Genomic DNA, 20,840 nt, shown 5'->3' on the forward strand with positions numbered 1-20,840 from the left:
CCCCCGGGCGCCCTGGGTGAGTATTTTAACTGTGAGTCTGTTGAGAGTTTGGCGCCGAGTGCGGCGTCCTGGTCCCCACGGGCATCGCCGCGGCCGACAGCCTGGGCTGGGCCGTGGATGAAGGGGGCTCACCAGACACTTATCTCTTCTTGAGTCTCCGCCTTGGCTGTGTCCTTGGCTTTGGAGGTCATCGGCCTCTGCCTCCGCCGCGCAGGGCTTGGGAGAGAGCACGCGGCGCAGCCCCCAGACAGGCTCCTTGAGGCTCCTCGCACGAGTTAGGGGACAGAGGCGGCGGGCCGGCGGGTGATGGCCTCGTCCTCGGCCCTGGCGCTCTGATGGCGGACCCTGCGAGGCTCCTTCGGGCCCTTGCGTCCACGTGCCGCCCGCAGGCCTCCCCGACTGCCCAGCGTGGTGTCTGGGGTGCCATGACCGCCGCTCCTGGGCCCCACTAGCGTGGTGGGTGCCCAGCACGGGGACCCCGCCTTGCGCTGCCGGCCCTGCTCTCCGCCTTCGGCCCCCCTAGTCCTGCGGGACGCGGCTGCCCTCGTAGAGGGCGGGGGCCGGGCTCTTGCCACCCCATACCCCCAGGACCAGGCCTCCCGGGGAGAGCGTGGGGGGCTGTGCCCCCGTCCTACTGCAGCTCCTCCCCACAACACCTCCCAGGCCCTGACCTCGAGCTGGAGTCCTTCCCACTTACCCATAACACCACCGCGCTGCCGGCTGCGGGGGCATCAACACTGGGAGATAAGGGCCGGCCTATAGGGCTTCCTTATCTCGGCCCGTCCCCAATGTGAAGCCCCGTGAAGGCAAACATCCTTCTCATCCCACCCTCGGGAGCCTTGGCCAGGTATCCCCCAGGGCAGGGGAGCATGTGAGCCGTCCTGGGGCTAGAAGCCGGTTCGCCCACATTCCAGGGTGAGTGACTGGGTGGAGGGTGTGCCCGCCTCGGGCTCCTGGGGGAGGCCCCCTGAAGGGCTGGGGAAAATCCTACCGCCAGCCCCCGGGGCTCTCCAGCCACCTGTGGCCAAGGGGAGGGGGCCCTGGAGCCCAAGCCCCGTCCTGGGGGCCCAGCAGTTGCAGGGACAAAGAGGAGAGGGTCCCAGGAGGTGGCCTTTGTTAGTCACCTGGGGCTAGGGACAAGGGAGGGGTCAGCTCCGGAGGGGAGCCACCCTGTGTGAGCGGCTACCTGGCCCACCGAGCCTAAGCTTGGCCGCCCCGGCGCTAACGGGGGGTGTGGGAGGGGTACCCAGCTCCCAGATCCCAGATGCTGAGAACTAGTCTGGAGGAGACCTTAGGGGCTATTAAGCATGAACAACCGTGTTTTTACCCGTGGGGAGGCCAGCAGAACCGCGTAGCCGGGCGGCCGCCTGAACGCAGGCCTGGGCCGCCTCCTCCCCGTCTGTGCTGCCGTGTCAGGGTCTCCGGCGGGGTCTGCGCGCTTAGACGCTTAGACGGGCCCCCGGGCCCCGGAGGCCCCCCAGCGGCCAGGACTACCCGGTGTTGTACCCGGTGTGGGAGAGAGTCGCCTTTCCTCCAGGGAGCCAGGCTTCTGGCCACTAGAGGGTAGCAGACAGGTGCCCGGCGGTGGCGGGGGAGGGCGAGGGCGCGGAGGCTGGAAGGGAGACCCGACGGGGGCTAAACACGGCCCCGCGGCTCGGCGCAGCCCCGGGCCCGGGGTCCGGGCCCTCCCACGGGCGGCTGCAGCAGTGCTGATGCTCGCGTGGGCTCCGACACGCCACCAGGGCGCAGGCACCGGGGCTCGGGTACACGCGGCCCTGAGGCTGGCAGGCCGGGCCCCCGCCCAGTGTGAGCTCAGGAAAGGGCCCGGCCTGGGGAGCCTCGGGAACCCGGGCGCTGTGCGTGAATTCCCTGAACCCCACCATCTGCTGTCCCCGCCGGCCCCGGTCCTCGGGTCTCTGCCTGTTTGGGGACCAGCAGTCCGCGCAGCCCCTCGCGGCCTGGCCCCCGGGGGGGTCTCCTGTGCCACCCCAGCGGCACTCCTGCCACCCGCCCAGGCCCATGCCCTGTGCCCAACCCCAGAGGGTGCGGGATGACAGACTCTGACAATCATTAAACCAGCCGGGCCTGATTTCCCAGCACCGCCTGCCAGGATCCGGGCCAAGTGGCACAAAATATGCAAATCACCTGGGGCCAGAAGCCCAGTCTAAAGGCCAGGAAATCCCCTCCATCCAATGAGCCACCGGCTCAGGTTACCGCCAGGCGCTATAAGGGCCGGGCTGGGGAGGAGCCCCGCGCCTCTATTTAGGGCGGGAGGGGGCGCGCGGGCCAGACACCGCCGAGCTCCTGGCCAGCGCCGGCGCGGCTCTTCCCTCCTGGATTCCCCACCTGCCCGCTGTCCCTGCTGTCCCTGCCGCTGCCCGCCACACCCACACTCCGCCTCCAGGTAGGACGCCCACCGTCCTCGGTGGCCCGGCCCTGGGAAACCCGATGGGGGTCTAGAGCCGCCCGCGGGGCCTAAGCCTGAGCTGCCTGGAGGCCTCGGCCGCACTGCCTCTGGGAGGGACAGGGTGGCCCGGCTGCCCGTGCTACTCGAGGGCGGGTGGGGGAGGGCGGGCAGCAGGAGGCCTGGCGCCCACAGCAGCCCCGAGACCTGGGAGCCCTGCACGAAGAGGGGGCGTCGGAGACACCCTGCCCGTCACCTCCCTTGGGGCTGGTCCTGCCCCGGGCTGGGCCGGAACAGAAGAGCCGGAGGGCAAAGGGCAGGACCCTGGCCCTCACCTGGCCTCCGCCTCTGCCCCAGGTGGCCTCATGGCTGCAACCTGCGAGATCAGCAACGTCTTTAGCAACTACTTCAGTGCTATGTACAGCTCCGAGGACCCCGCCCTGGCTTCTGCCCCCCCTGCCGCCGCCTTTGGAGCCGATGACCTGGTGCTGACCCTGAGCAACCCCCAGATGCCACCGGAGGGCACAGGTGGGTCTCAGCAGGTGGGATGGGGCGTGGAAGGGAGGGAGCGTCACCCGCTAAGAACCTGTTAGATCCACGGCTGGCCGGCAGGGAAGAGGGTCCTCCTCTTCCAGCGTTAGGGGCAAGGGCGCTGGCAAGAGGCTGAGATGTGGGGGTAGAGGGGCAGCGGCCGCTACGAGGTGCTGGGCGAAGCTGTGGGGAGTGGCGCCCCCGCCGCCCCTCCTGGGAACTGGGGGCGGGCAGGGGGCGGGGTGGGTAGTCAGTGCCTGCAAGAGCCCGAACCGGTGCCAGAAATGGACTGTGAAGGTCCGGGTGGCTCAGGCCACCTGACATCGCGCCGTGCCTTGCAGAGAAGGCCAGCTGGTCAGGGAAGCAGCCCCAGCTGTGGTCCAAGGCCCAGGTTCTGGACTGGATCAGCTACCAAGTGGAGAAGAACAAGTACGACGCCAGCGCCATTGACTTCTCGCGGTGCGACATGGACGGGGCCACGCTGTGCAACTGCGCCCCCGAGGAGCTGCGCCTGGTCTTTGGGCCCCTGGGGGACCAGCTGTACTCCCAGCTGTGGGACCTCAGTAAGTGCGGCTGCGGGGCCCGGGGGGTGGGACGGGGGCGCCAGCCGGGCTCTGACCCGCCCTCCTCCCCGCCAGCCGCCAGCTTCCCCGACGAGCTCAGCTGGATCATCGAGCTGCTGGAGAAGGACAGCATGGCCTTCCAGGAGAGCCTGGGCCCCTTTGGTGAGAGCCCTCGCCCCCCCCCCCAGTGTGCCCCAGCTCCAGGGTCCTCGGGCCCCAGGCCCCGTCTGAGCCCTCGCCTCCTCTTCCCAGACCAGGGCAGCCCCTTCAGCCAGGAGATGCTGGAGGAGAGCCGGCAGGCCGGCCCCTACTTCCCCGGCAGCTACGGCCCCGGCGCCCTCTCCCCGGGCAGCTCCGACGTCTCCACCGCAGGTGCGTCCTGGCCTGGGCCACAGCCTCCCTTTCCCCCCAACCCGCAGCCCCGGTGCCCTGCGCTTCCCGGGAGGGACAGAGCGGGTGGGGGTGGGCCTGAGACCCCAGGAGCTCACCCCGGCCCCGCCTCCCTAGGGACTGCCACCTCCCAGAGCCCCCACTCCTCAGACTCCGGTGGAAGTGACGTGGACCTGGATCCCACTGACAGCAAGCTCTTCTCTAGGGGTGAGTGCAGGGAGTGTCCCATGGGGCGGGTCTGTCCCCTCATGCCTGATGCCTGCAGGGCTGCCCCCCTGCTCGCAGCTGCCCCGGCCCCCCAGGCCTCCCCGCCTGACCCTGCCTGACCCCGGCCCCCCTCGCAGACGGCTTTCCTGACTACAAGAAGGGAGACCCTAAGCACGGGAAGCGGAAACGGGGCCGGCCCCGCAAGCTGAGCAAGGAGTCTCGGGAGTGTCTGGAGGGCAAGAAGAGCAAGCACGGTGAGCTCCTGGCCCCTTTGCGTGGGGGCCTGGGCGGCAGGTTCCCTATGGCGCCACGGGTGCCGTGCTGTCCCGTGGTCACACTGCCCCTCCCTCCCGCCGTCACAGCCCGCACAGGGCAAAGCTGTGTGTGCGGGTCACCGGCTGATCACAGAGCCTAGACTGAGGGTGCTGGAGGGGAGGGGAAACTGAGGCACGAGAGCTCAGATTCCCAGCCCACCCCCCACTCCAGTTCTCTGCACACTTGCTCCGTCCCACCTGCTGGGACGGCCTCTAGGCCTGGCCTCGGGGCCTGGTGGGAGCCAGCCGGCCGCTGGGAGCTGCGGGGTGAAGGCCCCGAGCTCCTTCTCCCCGAGTCTCCCTCCCCACCACGCTAGGCCCGGCTCCCTGGCTATTTTTTCCAGGAAGCTGCCCTCTTGTCCCCCAGGCGGGGGCCAGCTCTCGCCCCATACTCTCCAAGCTCTCACCGATCGTCGGGGCATTTGCTTTTTAACCGTGGCACCCCCCAACCGCGGGCTCCTTCAGGCAGTAGCGTGCCTCAGTCCCCATCGGGTCCCAGCCAGGCAGCGAGTAAAACATCTGTGCTGCGTGCAATGGGGAGGGGAGGTGGCGACGCGGCCGCCCATGGGCAGGGCGCTGGGATGGGCCTGGGGGCGAGGGACCACCTGGGCCGCCGGCTGACGCATCTGGCCTTGCAGCCCCCAGAGGCACCCACCTGTGGGAGTTCATCCGGGACATCCTCATCCACCCAGAGCTCAACGAAGGCCTCATGAAGTGGGAGAACCGGCAAGAGGGTGTTTTCAAGTTCCTGCGATCAGAGGCCGTGGCCCAGCTGTGGGGCCAGAAGAAGAAAAACAGTAGCATGACGTACGAGAAGCTGAGCCGAGCCATGAGGTGAGCGGGTGCCCGGCCCTGGTGACGCGGCGAAGCCGGGGGGCCGCGCGGGCACTGCTCCCCCAGTCGTCCCTGCCCCCCCAGGCCTGCGTCCTGGAGAGCGAGGGCAACAGTAGGGCCTGCCCCCGGGTGGCCCGGAGCAGACAGGAGGCTGCACAGCAAGCACAGGAAACCTCCCCTGGCAGCACCTCTTTGCATTACCTGCGAGGCTCGTCCTGAGAAAAGCTCTTGCTGGTAGAAAGAGCATGAGCCACGCAGCCTACACCAAGCCCAGGCTCCCCACCTTGAATCAAGGAAATTGCTTGTCTGGACCTCAGTTTCCCCCTGAATTACGACTAAGGTCCCTTCCAGCCCTAAGACCATGTGGTTTCATGATGAGCCCCAGGAGAGAGCCACAAGGTACAGAGGAGCCAGGGTAGAGGCGGGTCCTCGAGGCTCGGAGTGCACGAGGGGGGCAGAGGCAGCCCCTCCCTGCAGGGGGGAAGACGGGGGAGCTCCCGGAGGTGGATCAGGCTCAGGCTGGCAGCGGTGGGGCGGGTCACGCACAGAGGACGCGGCCGGCGGAGGGCCTGAGCGGCCCGGCGGCTCCCTACCCGGGCGCCTCTGAGCGCTGTTCTCCGCACGCAGGTACTACTACAAACGGGGGATCCTGGAGCGGGTGGATGGCCGGCGGCTGGTCTACAAGTTCGGCAAAAACTCCAGCGGCTGGAAGGAGGAAGAGGCTGCCGGGAGTCGGAACTGAGGGCCTGCAGTGGACCCAGGACCAAACGCACGGACTTGAGCCCGCGGGCCCTCCCGGGAGCACCGCCGCGCCCCACCGCCGGGCCCCACCTGGGCGGGCTTCGGCCGCGCTGTGGAGAGATGCCGACGTCCGGCACCTCGTTCAGCCGTCATCCTGGGATCCGGGGCTGTGGCCTCTCCTGTCTGCCCTCCTCTTGGAGTTACGAGCCCTGGGGTTGGAGGCGGCTCGTCTGCTGACCGTAGCTGCCGGGGCCGCTCCTTTGACCTGACGTGTCCTCAGACCCGACCCAGACAGCAGCCGCAGACACGACGTTCCTCCTACAGACGCCTGGACTGAGCCACGGGGCCAGGGGGAGCCCCAGGGGCCTGCGAGACGGGGACAGAGGGGCCTCCGGCACCTGCTCTCTGGACTGGCTCCCACCCCAGTGCTTGGACTCCGCAGGCAGGGGTCAGAGCACTCCCTAATTTATGTGCTATAAATACGTCAGATGTACATAGAGATCTATTTTTTCTAAGACGTTCCCGTCCCCGCTCCTCTCCCACCACGTGTTAGTGGTCAGACTGACTCCTCTGGGCCCTGGGCCGGGCCAGCGAGGGGCGGGGAGATGCTGGGACCCTCAGGATGGGGCTCCTGGCTCCTCCTCCTGTGGATGGAGGCAGAGACCTCCAATAAAGTGTCTTCTGGGCTTTTCTAACCTCTGTCTTAGCTCACCGCGCGCTGAAATTCAGGCCTCTGGATTGGACGAGGGCATGGGGTTGGAGGAGGGGCCAGGGCAGGAGGTCTTGGGCTAGAGGTGCAGGGGTAGGGACAGGTGTCCTAGGGTGGGAGGCCCGGTTCGCAGACAAGCTGCCCCGGGGCCGGGAGGCCAGCGAAGGAGACAGGTGACACGGCGCCAGCTTCCCAGGCTCCGTGCAAGGGAGCCCTGCGCAGGCCCTGCTGCCCTCACGCCTTCGCCCGGTCGCCTCGGCCACCAGCCCTGGGGCCTGCTTCCTGGCCGACGCTCCGGAAGCCCAGAATTGGGTGTCGAGCCCCGTGGCGCAGATGCCTGGGCCCCCAGCCCTGCGGGCCGCACACCGAGGAAGCAGACGGAGACGCGCCCGCCGAGGCCGAGGAAGGACGGGGAGGGGAACGGCCGCTCGCCAGCCTGGTGCCCTGCAGCCCACCGGGCCGTGCCCCGCGGAGCCAGGACACGGCCGCCGCCCGATTACAGATGCACAAAGTGAGGTCCATAGGGCCGGGGAGCCAGCCGGGGCGGTTCCCTGGGGCCACGGCCGCTTCCCCCTGCGGCGCCCCAGGGTTAGGGCTCCCCTAGCCTCATCCCAGGGCATCCCCACCCGGGTTGCTCTGTCTCCACGGTGACACCGCAGGGGGTGCAGGACAGGCGCTTCCCCAACTGGAGGTGGGCCGTCCAGTGGGAAGTGCCCCACGTGGGAGGCTCCACGCGCCGCGGGCCCAGTGACGAGGCAGTCTGCGAGCTGGAGACGCTCGGTGGCCTGGGGGACGCCGGAGCACTGGCCGCAGGGTGGGGGTGAGGGAGGGCGCGGCCCAGGCGGCACAGCTGGCCTCGCTCTGCGGAGCCCCGGTCGAGTAGGTAACGGGGCCAGTGTGGCAGCTGGCGTGGAAGGACCCCGATCTTCTTTGGGAGAAGAAACGCCTTTGGAGCCGGGGTTGCTTCTGCGGCACAAGCAGGTTAGTGGGTGAGGGAGAGGGTGCAGGTGCCGGAGAGACCCTGGGCTCCCCGCGGGTCAGGCCACCTGGTCTGGAGCCTTCGGTGGCATCTCGGCCCAAGAATGACCTCACTTCCTGGGAATGAAGATGCTCCATGTGCCGCGCTGGGTTCTCCGCCCCTGTTGTCTTGGGGTCCTCGGGACCGACAGCGAGGGGACCCCTGCTGCCCGACGGCGCCTTGCCAGGTGCGGACTGCACCTCAGGAGCCTGGAGCATGCTGCCCCCATGCTCCGTGTCCCCCGTGCTGACGCGGAGCCGCTGGCCATGGGTGCTCACCCGAGGGTCCCCCCGGGGAGGGGGCTGGGCCCGGGCCGAGCCCCTCATCCTCCACCCAAGGGCTGGGAGGTGGCATGGGGCCCAGTGTTCCACTCTGACCTTTGTCCCGCCCTTTTTGGTTTATGAGGTGCTTTCCTTACCCCATTATCTCATTTGAGCCGCACCACAGCCCGTTGAGGAGACTGGGTGTCCCCGTGTCCCTGCGGAGGCTCGCGGCCAGGCCAAGGTCACCCCCTGGCCAGTGGAGTGAGGGCCGGACCCCAGGCATAGGTCCCCCTGCTGCAGCCTGGGGGGCCCCTGGGGAGAGCAGCAGAGCCGAGGGCCTTCCCCCAGTGGCTCTCCACCCGCTTCCCCCTCAGGCCGCAGAGGGCTCAGGCCCGACCCCGAGGCTGCCCTTTCTCCTTCCCCCTCCTTGCTGTCCCCTCTGGCGGGTGTCAGCCACCCTTACTCCCACCCCCACTCCTCCCCACCCCACCCCAGCCACCAGGGGACCCACCCCCAGCAGAGATGGGCCCTGCGGCAGTGCAGGGGGTGTCTCCTTGGGTGTGGCCTCCTCGGTTGTGTGGGGCCTGCCCAACTGTGTGCGGCCTGCCCAGGTGTGTGAGGCCTTCCCGGGTGTGTGCGGCCTGCCCAGGTGTGTGAGGCCTTCCCGGGTGTGTGCGGCCTGCCCAGGTGCGTGAGGCCTTCCCAGGTGTATGAGGCCTGCCCAACTGTGTGCAGCCAGCTCAGGTGTGTGCGGCCTGCCCGGGTGTGTGTGGCCTGCCCAAGTGTGTGAGGCCTGCCCGGGTGTGTGCGGCCTGCCCAGGTGTGTGAGGCCTTCCTGGGTGTATGAGGCCTGCCCAACTGTGTGCAGCCTGCCCAGGTGTGTGCGGCCTGCCCAGGTGCGTGAGGCCTTCCTGGGTGTATGAGGCCTGCCCAGGTGTGTGCGGCCTGCCCAGGTGTGTGTGGCCTGCCCGGGTGTGTGCGGCCTGCCCAAGTGTGTGAGGCCTGCCCGGGTATGTGCAGCCTCCCCAGGTGTGTGAGGCCTGCCCAGGTGTGTGCAGCCTAACCCAGGTATGTGCAGCCTGCCCAGGTGCGTGAGGCCTGCCCAGGTGTGTGAGGCCTGCCCGGGTATGTGCAGCCTGCCCAGGTGTGTGAGGCCTGCCCAGGTGTGTGAGGCCTGCCCAGGTATGTGAGGCCTGCCCAAGTATGTGCAGCCTGCCCAGGTGTGTGCGGCCTGCCCAGGTGTGTGAGGCCTTCCTGGGTGTATGAGGCCTCCCCGGGTGTGTGCGGCGTGCCCGACTGTGTGCAGCCTGCCTGGGTGTGTGCGGCCTGCCCGGCTGCAGGTCACCTCTTATCTGCTCCCGTGGGGTGGGTGGGAGGGCGGCCCCCTCCCGTGTTTGGGCGAGTCGCCTCCCCGGTGAGCCCCTGGATTCTCCCCACAGCCTCGCCTCCCCCGGGTCAGAGCAGCGGTGCCCTTCCCTGCCCTCCTGGGGCTGCGGTCAAGCGGCTGCATGTGTGCTCAGTGCGCCGTCCTCCTCCAGGCGTCTGTGGGCACCTCTCCCTGCCGGCGTCCGGGGCCTGTGCACACACGTCGCATCACTGACACGCACATGCTCCACTCGTACCCCACACACACCTGCTCATATGCACGTGCCCGCGCCGCCACAGGCGGATGCTCATGGCCCACACCCCGCACACCTGCACCCATGCACATCACACCCACACCCACACCCACGGTCATGTGTCAACCACACACTCATATGTCCACACACATCACACACACTCACAGCCTCGACCTCCCTCCCCAGGGCGTTAAACCCCAGGTGCGCCCTGCCCCAGCCCTGTGTTGACAAGGCCCATCTCTTTCCTCAGGTACAACAGACCCCACTGTTTTGGTTTGGTTTTATTCAGAGAGGAGGAGGGGGAGGGGAAAGAGGGGGAGTGGGGGTGCGAGGGGGAAGGTGGGGAGAGGGAAAGGGGTGGGCGGAGATTTTAGGCAGGCTTCACACTCAGCACCCGGCAGGTCCTGGGGCTCGATCTCACAACCCTGAGATCAAGACTTGAATAAGGATCAGAAGCTCAAGCAACTGAGCCCTCCGACCCCCTTTTGGAAGCCTTTCCGGCCCCCCTTCGGCCATCTCCCACCAGGCGGGTCTAGACCCTCCCTCCAGTCAGGACCAGTTGCGTAAGCTGCAGGGCGCTGTGCAAAATGCAAACCGGGGCGCCTGTTAAAAGTCCATAAAAATCCCCAAATGGCCACAGCAGAGCAGAGCACGAAAGCCAGTGAGGCCCCTGAGTGGCCGCCCGGGTCCCAGGCCGGCTCCTGCGCCCCGTGGCCCCCGCGCTCCCCTGGGCCGCCCCGTGCCCCTGCCGCACACATCTGCAGCTATCGTGCCGACACGGAGCAGTTGTCGACTTTCTATAACCAGGACGATGTTCATAACCTGGATTTCCGGCTTCTGTTAAGAAATCAGAGGATTTGGGATGCCCCGGGGGGGCTCAGTGGTGGAGCGTCTGCCTCGGCTCAGGGTGTGATCCCGGGGTCCTGGGATCGAGTCCCGCATCGGGCTCCCTGCAGGGGCCTGCTTCTCCCTCTGCCCGCGTCTCTCTCTCTCTCTCTCTCTCTCTCTTTCTCTCTCGGTCTCATGAATAAATAAATAAAATCTTAAAAGAAGAACAAGGAGGAGGAGGAGGAGGAGGAGGAGGAGGCCGGCGGGCCGGGCCAGCGCTCCCCGCGGACCGCGATCTCCAGGAGCGGCTCCTGCCGTCCCCCTCGATGTTCCAAGTCCGCCGTGTGCCCACCGACCAGCCTGAGCCACCCGGAGAGGCCGCCTTCAGGCCCTGCGGGGCACACGCACGCCCAGCGCCTGCTCCTGCTCCCAGCCTCGGAGCTCGTCCGTACCCCGTGTACTCCCGTGTACCCCCGTGTGCCCCCATGTACCCGGCACAGTGACGCTGTCCAGGCGTCGGCGGGCGAGTGCATGGCGGCCGTGGGGGGCTCCCGCTCACGAGTATGGAAACCTGGGGTGGCTCGTCGGTTAAGCGCCGGACTCCTGACTGCGGCTCAGCTCGCGATCTCAGGGTCGCCAGACGAGCCCCGGGTCGGGCTCCATGCTCAGCAGGGACTCTGCTTGAGACTCTGTCTCCCTCTCCCTCGCCCAACCCCCAAAAAAATAAATAAATAAAATCTTAAAAAAAAACACAAGTGTAGAAAGCCAGCCAGCTCCTGGTGCTATGAGGGCCTGGGTGGGGACAAGGGCCGAGGCTTACTAGGCAGTGTCCCACTTTCTCACATGCAGGTGCACCTGCAGCCCGCACGGCGTGTAACAGATGCCCCCAGGCCTGGCCTTCTGCGCGCCCGCGGCCCACGCAGGTAGGTAGCTCTCTCCCTGCTGAGGGAGCAGCGGCCTGGCGACCCTCCTCCATCCACGCAACAGCTCCTCATGTCGATGTCTTCCCTTAGCTCCCCTCTTGTCTCAGGAAGAACAGGGCCCTGAGTTGGTGCCCGCAGCGTAAGCACCTTCCATGATGTGTAGAGCAGAGCACAGATCCACGTGAGAGCCCCAAGCTCCAGGTGAGGCCGAGGCTCAGGGGAGGAAGGTGCAGCACCTGGGGTTAGCGTTGACGGCCGGGCCCTTATTGGGCGCCTAGCAGGTGCCACGCAATGGGCCGCCGGTGCTTCAAGGCACCACGTTCATTAATCCTCCCTGCGACTGCACAGTGGGGGCCCGCCGTGTACCTGGCTCTATGCTGGGTGCAGGGGACGCGGCTGGGAAGAGGTGGCCCAGGGGGCGTAGGGAGCCTGGGCTGGAGCCCAAGAAACTCCAAAGCCATGTAAGCCCCCCAGCAGGCCCGCAAGGTAGGATCGTTCCCCAGATGAGAAACTGAGGCTTTAGAGAGAGAAAGAAACGGCTCGAGTTTTCAGAGCCAGTGAGGAGAAGAAATCAGGATGTGAACCCTGGCTTCCCGGGCCTCCCTCGGCCCCACCACTGACGCTGCCAGGCGCCCGGCGATGCTGAGTCTCACCTGCTTACCGGCGCCTGCAGTGCCACCACTAGGTGCGCCCTCTGGGGAGTGTCAGCTCACCCACAAACCCGCCTGGGGTGGTGGGTGGGGTCAGTGAGAGATGCTCTTGGGGGCTTCTGGATCCTGTGGGAAGGATGCAGAGTGAGCTTCTGTTCCCGTGGGGCCCTCGTGGGGAGTGTCGGGTCCTCACGCTCACTCCCCTCCCCCCTCCTCCCCTCCTCCTCCTCCTTCCCTCCCCTCCTCCTCCCCTGCCACATGCAGGCCCGGGCCAGGGCAACAGCAGCAGCAATTAGCTCAGCTCAGCTGCCCGTTACTGGAACCTTTGTGTCAACTCTGGAGCCGATCCAGGAAACCATGCCCAGTGTCCCGCATGACTCAGTCTCACCTGCCCACCTCCACACCTGCGCCAGCCTCGGTGACCCAGGCTGCAGCACTGCAGGGCAAGTCCCAGGCTCCCCTGGTGCATCCCTCACCTACCCCGGGTGCCTGCAAGGCATGCCGGGATTTAGAGTCCTTAGGGCACCAGCTTGGTCCCTTGACTGATTTCTAGCGAAGAAGAAATGCTCCAGGCAGGCCCAGAGCGGGGGTCGGAAAACCGGAACCTCTGCGGGGAACGCAGGCAGAAGCGTTTGCTCTCCTGTTACTGTCCGCTCTGGGAGACGCGTACGGCCGGGAGTAAGAAGGCCCCGACGTCCAGAGCTGTTGAGGGCATAGAGGTTGGTAACTCAAGCTTGCCACAGGCCCTTGGTCTAGGTGTGACTTCGGAGACGCTTCCCAAGGGCACTTTGACAAACGGTCTAAAAGCCTTAAAAAACCCATGCGCACCACTGTCCGCAGCAGCTTCATGCCTGAGGATTGAGAAAATAAAGAAAAAAAAAGGAAATAACTGGATAGGTCCGCGAGAATCTGCACGGGCCGCCGTTACGCCGCTGTTACAACTGCAGGTGGACAAGAGCCGCCTAAGGGCCGGTCCTCGGAGGACCAGCACGGGACGGAGGCTCATTCAGACACGAGGCCGCCAGGAGAGTGATGCTGGGGGGCCGGGGGGGATGGGGGGGCTGCCCTGGGCTCAGGTCATGACCCGGGGCCCGCTGGAGACGGGAGCCTGCCGCTCCCTCTGCCCCCCCGCAAATAAATCAATAGAATCTTAAAAGAAAAAAAATGTCTCCAGTGTTTCTTCCCTTAAATCACTCAGAAGCAAGAACGATTCCATCCAATTTGGTGAGAAACCTGTGGCTCTGAGAGACGAAGACCCCGTGGAAAGATTCACAGCACGTTACGGGGTTGTTCTTTTATTGATTCTTTCCTCGGCGGTCCTGCCTCCTGATGAGCCCGCTGAGGCCATTCTCCAGCTCCCCGTCCACTTTTTAATTTCCTGCCTGTTCCTCTTTGACGCTCACGATCTTCCCCGATGAAATTCCCTGTCGGTTCCTGCATGTCGTCTACCTTTTCCACTAGAGCCTTGACATTTGGGTCACCTGTGAATCCAGCTCCACGGGTTACACTGTTCCTTGGCAGTCGGATTTTTTTCTTTGATATTTTTGTATGTCTCGTAATGTCTATTTTTTAATTTATTTCTTAAAAAGATTATTTATTTATTTATTTATTTATTTATTTATTTATTTATTTATTTATTTATTTATTTAATTTATTTGAAAGGGAGCAGGAGAGAGAAAGAGAGAGAGAAAACAAGCCGGAGTGGGGGAGGGGGGGTAGCAAAGGGACAAGCAGACTCCATGCTGAGCACAGAGTCCGACTCGGGGCCGATCCCATGACCCTGAGATCACGACTCAAGCAGAAGTCACGCATTTCGACTGACTGAGCTATCCAGGTGCTCCTGGCTCCTAATTTTTTATGAAATGGTGAACATCTGTGTAGAGCAGTGGAGATTGAGATAAATGGTGGCACGACTGGAAATGAGTGTGGCTCCTCCACTGGGTCACCAGTGTGCGTCCATCTGTCTGTCTAGGGGCAGAGTCGAGCTGCTCAGGGGCCCAGTCGAGCTTCAGCTCTGCTGACCCTGTGCGTGTTGCCTCCTCTTGCATCGCTGCACGCTGCTGGGTTGTCAGGGATCCGGCTCTTCCCTCAGTGCTGGCACCTGTGCACCTGTGCACCTGTGCGGGCTCCCGCCATGGCCCGCAGTCACATCAGGCTCCTCAGCCTGGGCCCAGGTGAGGCGGCGGGGCTTTTGTGCTCCTGGTCAGGCCCCCCTTTAGGATGTTCTGGTCGGGTCTCCCCTAGGAAGTCCTAGTCAGGGCCCCTCTTTAGGACGTCCTGGTCAGGGCTTCGCTTTAGGATGTTCTAGTCAGGTCTCCCCTTTAGGAAGTCCTGGTCGGGGCTCCACTTTAGGAAGTTCTAGTTGGGGCCCCCCTTTAGGATGTTCTGGTCAGGTTTCCCCTTTAGGGGGTTCTAGTCAGGGCTCCCCTTTAGGATGTCCTAGTCAGGGCTCCCCTTTAGGACGTTCTGGTCGGGGCCCCCTTTAGGAGGTCCTGGTCGGGTCTCCCCTTCAGGAGGTTCTGGCCAGGGCTCTGCTCTAGGAGGTCCTGGCTGGGGTCCCCCTTTAGGAGGCCCACGAGCCCGCCTGAAGCTGGGATGTCGGCCGATCCTGCGCCTCCAGCCTGCGCAGCCGGGCTGCCTTGTGTCTGTGGCGGATTTCACGGGGGAGAGTTTCCTGGTCTCCATCAGCTGAGGGTCCGCAGGCGTGTGGGTCCCACGTCGAGCCGCCAGCCCCGTAGACCCTGCTGTTGGGGCCCAGCCTGGGCCTTGGAGGCCGCTCAGTGGCACCGACCTCTAGCTCCAAATGCCACAGCACTCCCTTGCCCAGCTGTGGCACCCCAGCCCCTGGAGAAGCCAGGTGTACCCCGGGGGGCAACATGTCCTGCCCCCCCATGCTGCATTAACCCATCCACCCCCCACAGAGGTAAGCAGTGTTCCCTTCTACCCCTTCCTGCTAGGCCCATGACTGAGGGCCGCCCTCCTCACCTTCCCCTCCAAACCTCCTGCCCCACTCCTCCTTTCCCTGCTTCTTCGGGGGGACGGTCTGGGGGCGTCCTGCCAGTGTCAGCCCAGGCTTGCTCCCAGCCTGGAGGGGTGTCGGACTTCTCCTGCCCCTGCCCCCGGGCCCCTGGAGGTCGGCGGACAAGCCCTCGGAACGTGCAGCTCCCAGGGACTCTACTCTCACAGCAGCCCTCACTCAGCCTTCAGCAATTTGGAGTTTTTGTTTTTTTTTTCAAATTTCATTTATTTATTCCTGAGAGACACAGAGAAGGAGGCGGAGACACAGGCAGAGGGAGAAGCCGGCTCCGTGCGGGAGCCCGACGTGGGACTCGATCCGGAGACCTGGGGTCACGCCCTGGGCCAGAGGCAGACACTCCACCACTGAGCCCCCTGGGCGCCCCAGCCTCCAGCAATTTGTTAAAAATGCCAGCAAGCTCTTCCCCACTGGTGAGGCCTGGTGTGTGTTCCCCACTTGCTTTGCCTCAGGCCAGTCCGTGCCTACATCCCACCTCTCCTTGGAGGGGCCTGTCTGTCCAAGGGTTCTCCGTTACTTGGTGGCCCTGTGTCCCAGCTCTCTGAAGGAAATCCTGATTTTGTAGTTTATCTGACTGCTTGTTACTAGGGTGGGAGCGGCACCCTTTCTAGTTTGCGCATCCTGAGTGGAAATATGCCCTCCACTCACGCTTTACCCATATAGAGGTACCCCCCCCATACACTGTGCATATTGGTTCTTTGAAGGGGTCCTGGACCTCCTCGATAGCCTTAAGAAAAATAAAAATCCTTTTCCTGACCCCCCCCCTAAATGCACACGTGATGCAATTTTGCCTACGGGCCCAAGAGCATCTTTACTTCATTTCTAGTGACTCATTCTCCAGATAAACTCATGTCAGTACAAGGATATCCCTGCAGAATTCGGGGGGAAATGACAAAATACTGGAAACAAGAAAATTAGTCACTTAACTGAGCGGTTATCGTGTGTCAGATGTAGTTAGGGTTTTACATGTGCAAACTCTGAATCTCCACAACTGCCTTTGGGGCTGGGCCTGCATCATCCCCCACGTTACCGGTGAGAAAATAAGGTGCAGAGCATGAAGGCCGATCGATCACTCAAGGTTTCCCAGCCGGTCAGTTTGAAACAAGGACTCCAACCCAGGCAAGTGGGTTCCAGAGTTTATGCTCCTGAGCATGTCTAAATGTCTGGTAGGAGAGCACTGGTTGGAGGAATTTTTTTTTTAATTTTTTATTTTTTTATTTATGATAGTCACACAGAGAGAGAGGCAGAGACACAGGCAGAGGGAAAAGCAGGCTCCATGCACTGGGAGCCCGATGTGGGACTCGATCCCGGGTCTCCAGGATTGCACCCTGGGCCAAAGGCAGGCGCCAAACCGCTGCGCCACCCAGGGATCCCTGGTTGGAGGAATTAAATTGAATTAAAAAGAAGGCATGAATTTGTGTGGACCAATCTCCGAAACCAATGAAGTAGAAAAAGCAGATAATAGCAAGATGTATAGTTAGTTTGTTATCACATCCGTGGGCAGGTGGGCGGGGGGGGCAGGGGGGAGAAAGAATGAGAATCTCCGCAAGGACACAAGACCAACTGGTGACTGGTGTTACTTCCAGAATAGGAATGGGAGTCCATGTGGAGGACGAGACTTTTCATTAGTCTCTACTGAATACTTTTGAGCACTATTGAGCACTACTTGGATACTTAACTGTATATAAATTTTTATATTTTGTAGCTTTATATATTTTTCATTTTATTTTATTTTTTTTTTTTTTTTATTTTTATTTATTTTTTTTTTTTTTAAATTTTTATTCATTTATGATAGTCACACAGAGAGAGAGAGAGAGAGGCAGAGACACAGGCAGAGGGAGAAGCAGGCTCCATGCACCGGGAGCCCAAAATGTTACGCATACATCTTTTTTAAAAAAATTTATTTATTTACAATAGACACACACAGAGAGAGAAAGAAACAGAGACACAGGCAGAGGGAGAAGCAGGCTCCATGCCAGGAGCCCGATGTGGGACTCGATCCCGGGTCTCCAGGATAGCGCCCTGGGCTGAAGGCAGGCGCCAAACCGCTGAGCCACCCAGGGATCCCCTATTTTTCATTTTAAAGGATATCCTTTAAAAATGATTTAGCATTGTTTTTTGTTTTTTGTTTTTTTGTTTTTGGTTCTCTCTACACACACCATGGAGCTCGAACGCAGGACCCTGAGATCAAGAGTCACGTGTTCTTCTGACTGAGCCTGCCGGGTGCCCCTCAGCATCGTTTTATTTTATTTTATTTTATTTTATTTTATTTTATTTTATTTTATTTATTTTATTTTATTTTATTTTATTTTATTTTATTATTTTATTTTATTTTATTATTTTATTTTTTTTCTCATCATCGTTTTAAAGCACAGTATCTCGTTCACTTACAAGAGTCATATAAAATAGGAATTATGATTTCCGATTCACAGGTGAGTAAACCAAGATTTAATAAAGTTGAGTAACTAGTCTGTGATTATACAAACATTAGGTAACAGAACCAGGATTTGAACTCAGTGTGCAGGACCCAAGTCCACAGCTTATCTTGTATGGTGTTATCTCTATGCCTCTGTCTTCACTCACTCATGCCTTCTTTCCTAAAATACTTATTTAACACCTACGATGTGATCACCAGGGGGGAGTACCTGGCTTCAGAGCTGATTAATATTCTCTCCAAGAGATTGGATACATAAACATTTCTCCCCTCACCCCGGGTGAACAAAGAGAAAATGTATGGTAACGCACAATATTGGCCAGGGTGTGGGAGACACATTGTCATACACTGCAGCTGTACGCTGAAGTGCAGCATTGCACAGTTGGGCGAAAGCATCAAAAATCTGCAAGCCTCCAACCCAACTAGTCAACGTCAAGGAACGTATCTTAAGCAAATAACCAGGTACGTGTATAAGGGTGTATCTACAAGGAGGTTCGTGGCATCTTGATAAAAACCAAAATGTCTAAAGTGAGGGAATTTGTTAAATAAATGGTCACATGCACACATTGAAACACTATGCAGTCATGAAAAATGATATGTGATTATTTAACGACGTGGAATCTTATTATTTTGTTCATTTTGTTCATGTTCTACTGTTACATAAAGAAGATTGGTTAGAAAAAGCATGGACAGTATGTCTCAATTTTGGTTTTAAATGTAGAGATAAATATAAGATATGCATGCATAGAATGCAGCTTGGAAAGATGTATGTCGGCTTGATAACAAAGCCACCTTTGGATGGCTAGATTACGCATGATTTTTCCTTTGGTTTTCATGCCTTTCTGTGTTATCAGATTTGCTTGTTTGTTTTTTAATTTTCTTTCACAATAAGCCTGCATTGCTCTTAAAATAAAAAAGTAGACGAAAGCCTTTTCCATTCTGAAAAAATAAACATTAGCAATTCAAAAAAAAAGTAAAACAAACAACACATCTAATATTTGGGATAAGTTAACTCAAGTATGACTCACCTAGTTACAATCTAGAATATTATGCCTCCACTAAAAAAGATGATTCATTGAAGAATCTGCTGTGTGCCAGACATTGATGATAATGAAGGAAGCAAGGACTAGGCCAGCGCTCTCCTCATCACGAAGTCATGTGAGTAAGCAGGTGTTTACCACACATCGGGATTCCTAGTGTGATGAAAGTAGTTACCAAGTGATATTGAAACCATAGAGCAGAGCACAGAGCCTGGAACTAGGTGCGGGTGGGAAGAGGAGCGGGAACTCGCCAGGGCACAGAGACGCGGCTCATCCAGGCTGAAAGAACATCATGTGCAAATGTAAAGATGCACAGAATGGTCCCATTTATACAGAGAATGGTAAGAAACTGGGTAGGTTTGGAGCATAGTATTCCAGGCCGCGGTGGCAAAAAAAAAAAAAAAAAAAACGAGGCCAAGAGGTTTGTAGATGATGAAATGCTGTACTGGGTCCTGAGGGTAATGGTAGCCTCTTAGGGGCTGATGTATGTGTAATGGGATGACAGAGTCATAATTGCTTTAGGGAAACATCCCGCCGAGGGCACCATGGGGTGTAGGTGGAGGGGGTGGTACCGAAGACAAGGATGGCAGCCAGAAGGCTGTTCCCAGTGAGAGGGGTGAGGACCTGAGTGATGGTGATGGCAGCAGAGGTAGGCTGTGGTGGCGCAAGGAGTCGGGGGTCCATGGACGTGTAACGTGTAGAACCTGAGAGATGAATGTGGGAGAGCAGGGTCGGGATAGCACAAGGGGGGCCCCCGGGGGGCTCAGCCGGTGAAGCATCTGCCTTCAGCTCAGGTCATGATCCTTGGGTCCTGGGATCGAGCCCCGTGTTGGGCTCCCTGCTCCGCGCAGAAACTGCTTCTCCATCTCTCCCCCGCCCCGCCCGCTCCCCTGCCCGTGCTCTCTCTCTGTGTCAAATAAATAAAATATTTAAAAACAGAAACACGGGATCTGCTTCTACGACGGGCGGGTAGGGCTGCCATTCTTCAGAGCAGGGCCTGAGGGAGCCACCGATCTGCCCCTGTGCTTGCTAGATTTGAGGGGCTTGAGATGTTCAGCAGGCAGGCGTGGAGAAGGATTTGAGCCAAAAACACAGGCTTCAGGGTCATCAAGCATATATATGATAGTTAAAGCTAATGGGTGGATATCACTCAGGGAAGACGTGTAGAAAATAGAGAAGAAAAACGTCCAGGGATGGAGCTTCTGGATTTTTTTTTTTTAAGATTTTATTTATTTATTTATTTATTTATTTATTTATTTATTTATTTATTTATTTATTTATGTTAGACATAGAGAGGCAGAGACATAGGAGGAGGGAGAAGCAGGCTCCATGCCGGGAGCCCGATGTGGGACTCGATCCCGGGTCTCCAGGATCGAGCCCTGAGCCGAAGGCAGGCGCTAAATTGCTGAGCCACGCAGGGATCCCCTTCTGGGTGTTTAGAGGCCGGGCAGAGGAGGCCCGGCAGCTCTACTGAGAAGGCGAGATGGGCTAGGGCGGAAGACGAGGCCGGGAGAGGACGGCCCCGGGAGGGGGACCATCAAGGCAGAGCGGTCAGCGGTGTCAGATGTCAGAGGAAGCTCTGGAGGCATTTTATGAGAACCGTGGCGGGAGGCCGGGAGGGTGAGTGAAGGGTGGTTTCACTGGGGCTGCTGTGATTCGAGTAGTGGAGAAGGAAACGGCGGGAGCAAGTGAGGGCGAGGAACGGTCGTTGGTTCTACTAGGGTGTACCGGGCACCTTCTGGGGTCGGGTGCCGCCTCACCAGGAGCACACAGCTGGACCGGACGGAGCAGACGCAGCCCCGCGTGGACGTGGACTGTCGGGAGCACTTTCCGCGCCGAGCGCCGGGCCCCGAGGCAGCTCTGCATCCTTGTACGCCTGGGGTCAACAGGACACTGTGCGTTACCTACGCCAGACTCTTTTTAAAAAAGTATGAAAAAGAAAGAATGTGGACTTCTCTTGGAGAAGTTGGATGGAACTATGGATGAGGATGTAGACGGGTTTTGATTTTTAGGATGGACACTGGGCGTGTCTACACGTCAGAAAGGAGAATCCAGAGGCTAATAATGCGGAGCATTTGCCACGTGTGCCAGAGCTTGGGGCTTCCCGGCCAGATTCTGGGGAACAAAATGCCCATTTGACAAGAGCAAGAGAGAAGGAAGAGTAACATGTCAGGTGTGTTCCTGATAAATTGGACGTTGGAGAATGTGGATTTTCTCTGTAGGCAGGAACAATGGGTGACAATTAGCCACTCACTCACCGGGTCCTGGAGGCACTGGACACGCTCTCCTTCACACCCCAAGCACCACGGCCTCTCCGTGTACAGTGAGCCGCACAGAG

At 60.4% G+C, this 20,840-nt stretch overlaps 1 protein-coding gene and 1 long non-coding RNA gene across 3 annotated transcripts; both read left to right on the forward strand.

The window, feature by feature from the left end:
* The first annotated feature begins 764 nt into the window (after positions 1-764).
* Positions 765-6,679, forward strand: ELF3 (E74 like ETS transcription factor 3). Of its 2 annotated transcripts, none has more exons than XM_072831422.1 (9): positions 765-915; positions 2,762-2,932; positions 3,277-3,498; positions 3,574-3,660; positions 3,751-3,870; positions 4,006-4,095; positions 4,233-4,349; positions 5,048-5,243; positions 5,871-6,679. In XM_072831422.1, exons 2-9 carry the CDS (start codon positions 2,770-2,772, stop codon positions 5,983-5,985), a joined length of 1,110 nt encoding a protein of 369 aa, XP_072687523.1. In that variant the 5' UTR covers positions 765-915; positions 2,762-2,769; the 3' UTR covers positions 5,986-6,679. The 2 variants fall into 2 exon arrangements, with proteins under 2 accessions (XP_072687523.1, XP_072687522.1); XM_072831421.1 differs by lacking the exon at positions 765-915 and adding an exon at positions 2,017-2,404.
* A 3,282-nt stretch (positions 6,680-9,961) lies between these two features.
* On the forward strand, positions 9,962-13,529 carry LOC140634813 (uncharacterized). The gene is made up of 3 exons (XR_012032193.1): positions 9,962-11,344; positions 11,435-11,545; positions 12,259-13,529. It is a non-coding gene; the product is annotated as an uncharacterized lncRNA (long non-coding RNA).
* Positions 13,530-20,840: the final 7,311 nt, after the last annotated feature.

The sequence above is a fragment of the Canis lupus genome, chromosome 6 (genome assembly GCF_048164855.1).
Source record: "Canis lupus baileyi chromosome 6, mCanLup2.hap1, whole genome shotgun sequence".
Taxonomy (NCBI): domain Eukaryota; kingdom Metazoa; phylum Chordata; class Mammalia; order Carnivora; family Canidae; genus Canis; species Canis lupus.

What these genes read in the sequence shown, in the direction of transcription:
- ELF3 (XM_072831422.1), top strand. Translation starts at nt 2,770, where the DNA reads ATGGCTGCAACCTGCGAGATCAGCAACGTCTTTAGCAACTACTTCAGT. An exon ending in CTCCCAGCTGTGGGACCTCA is followed by an intron (nt 3,499 to 3,573) that starts GTAAGTGCGGCT and finishes CCTCCCCGCCAG; the next exon opens with CCGCCAGCTTCCCCGACGAG. An exon ending in AAGCTGAGCCGAGCCATGAG is followed by an intron (nt 5,244 to 5,870) that starts GTGAGCGGGTGC and finishes CTCCGCACGCAG; the next exon opens with GTACTACTACAAACGGGGGA.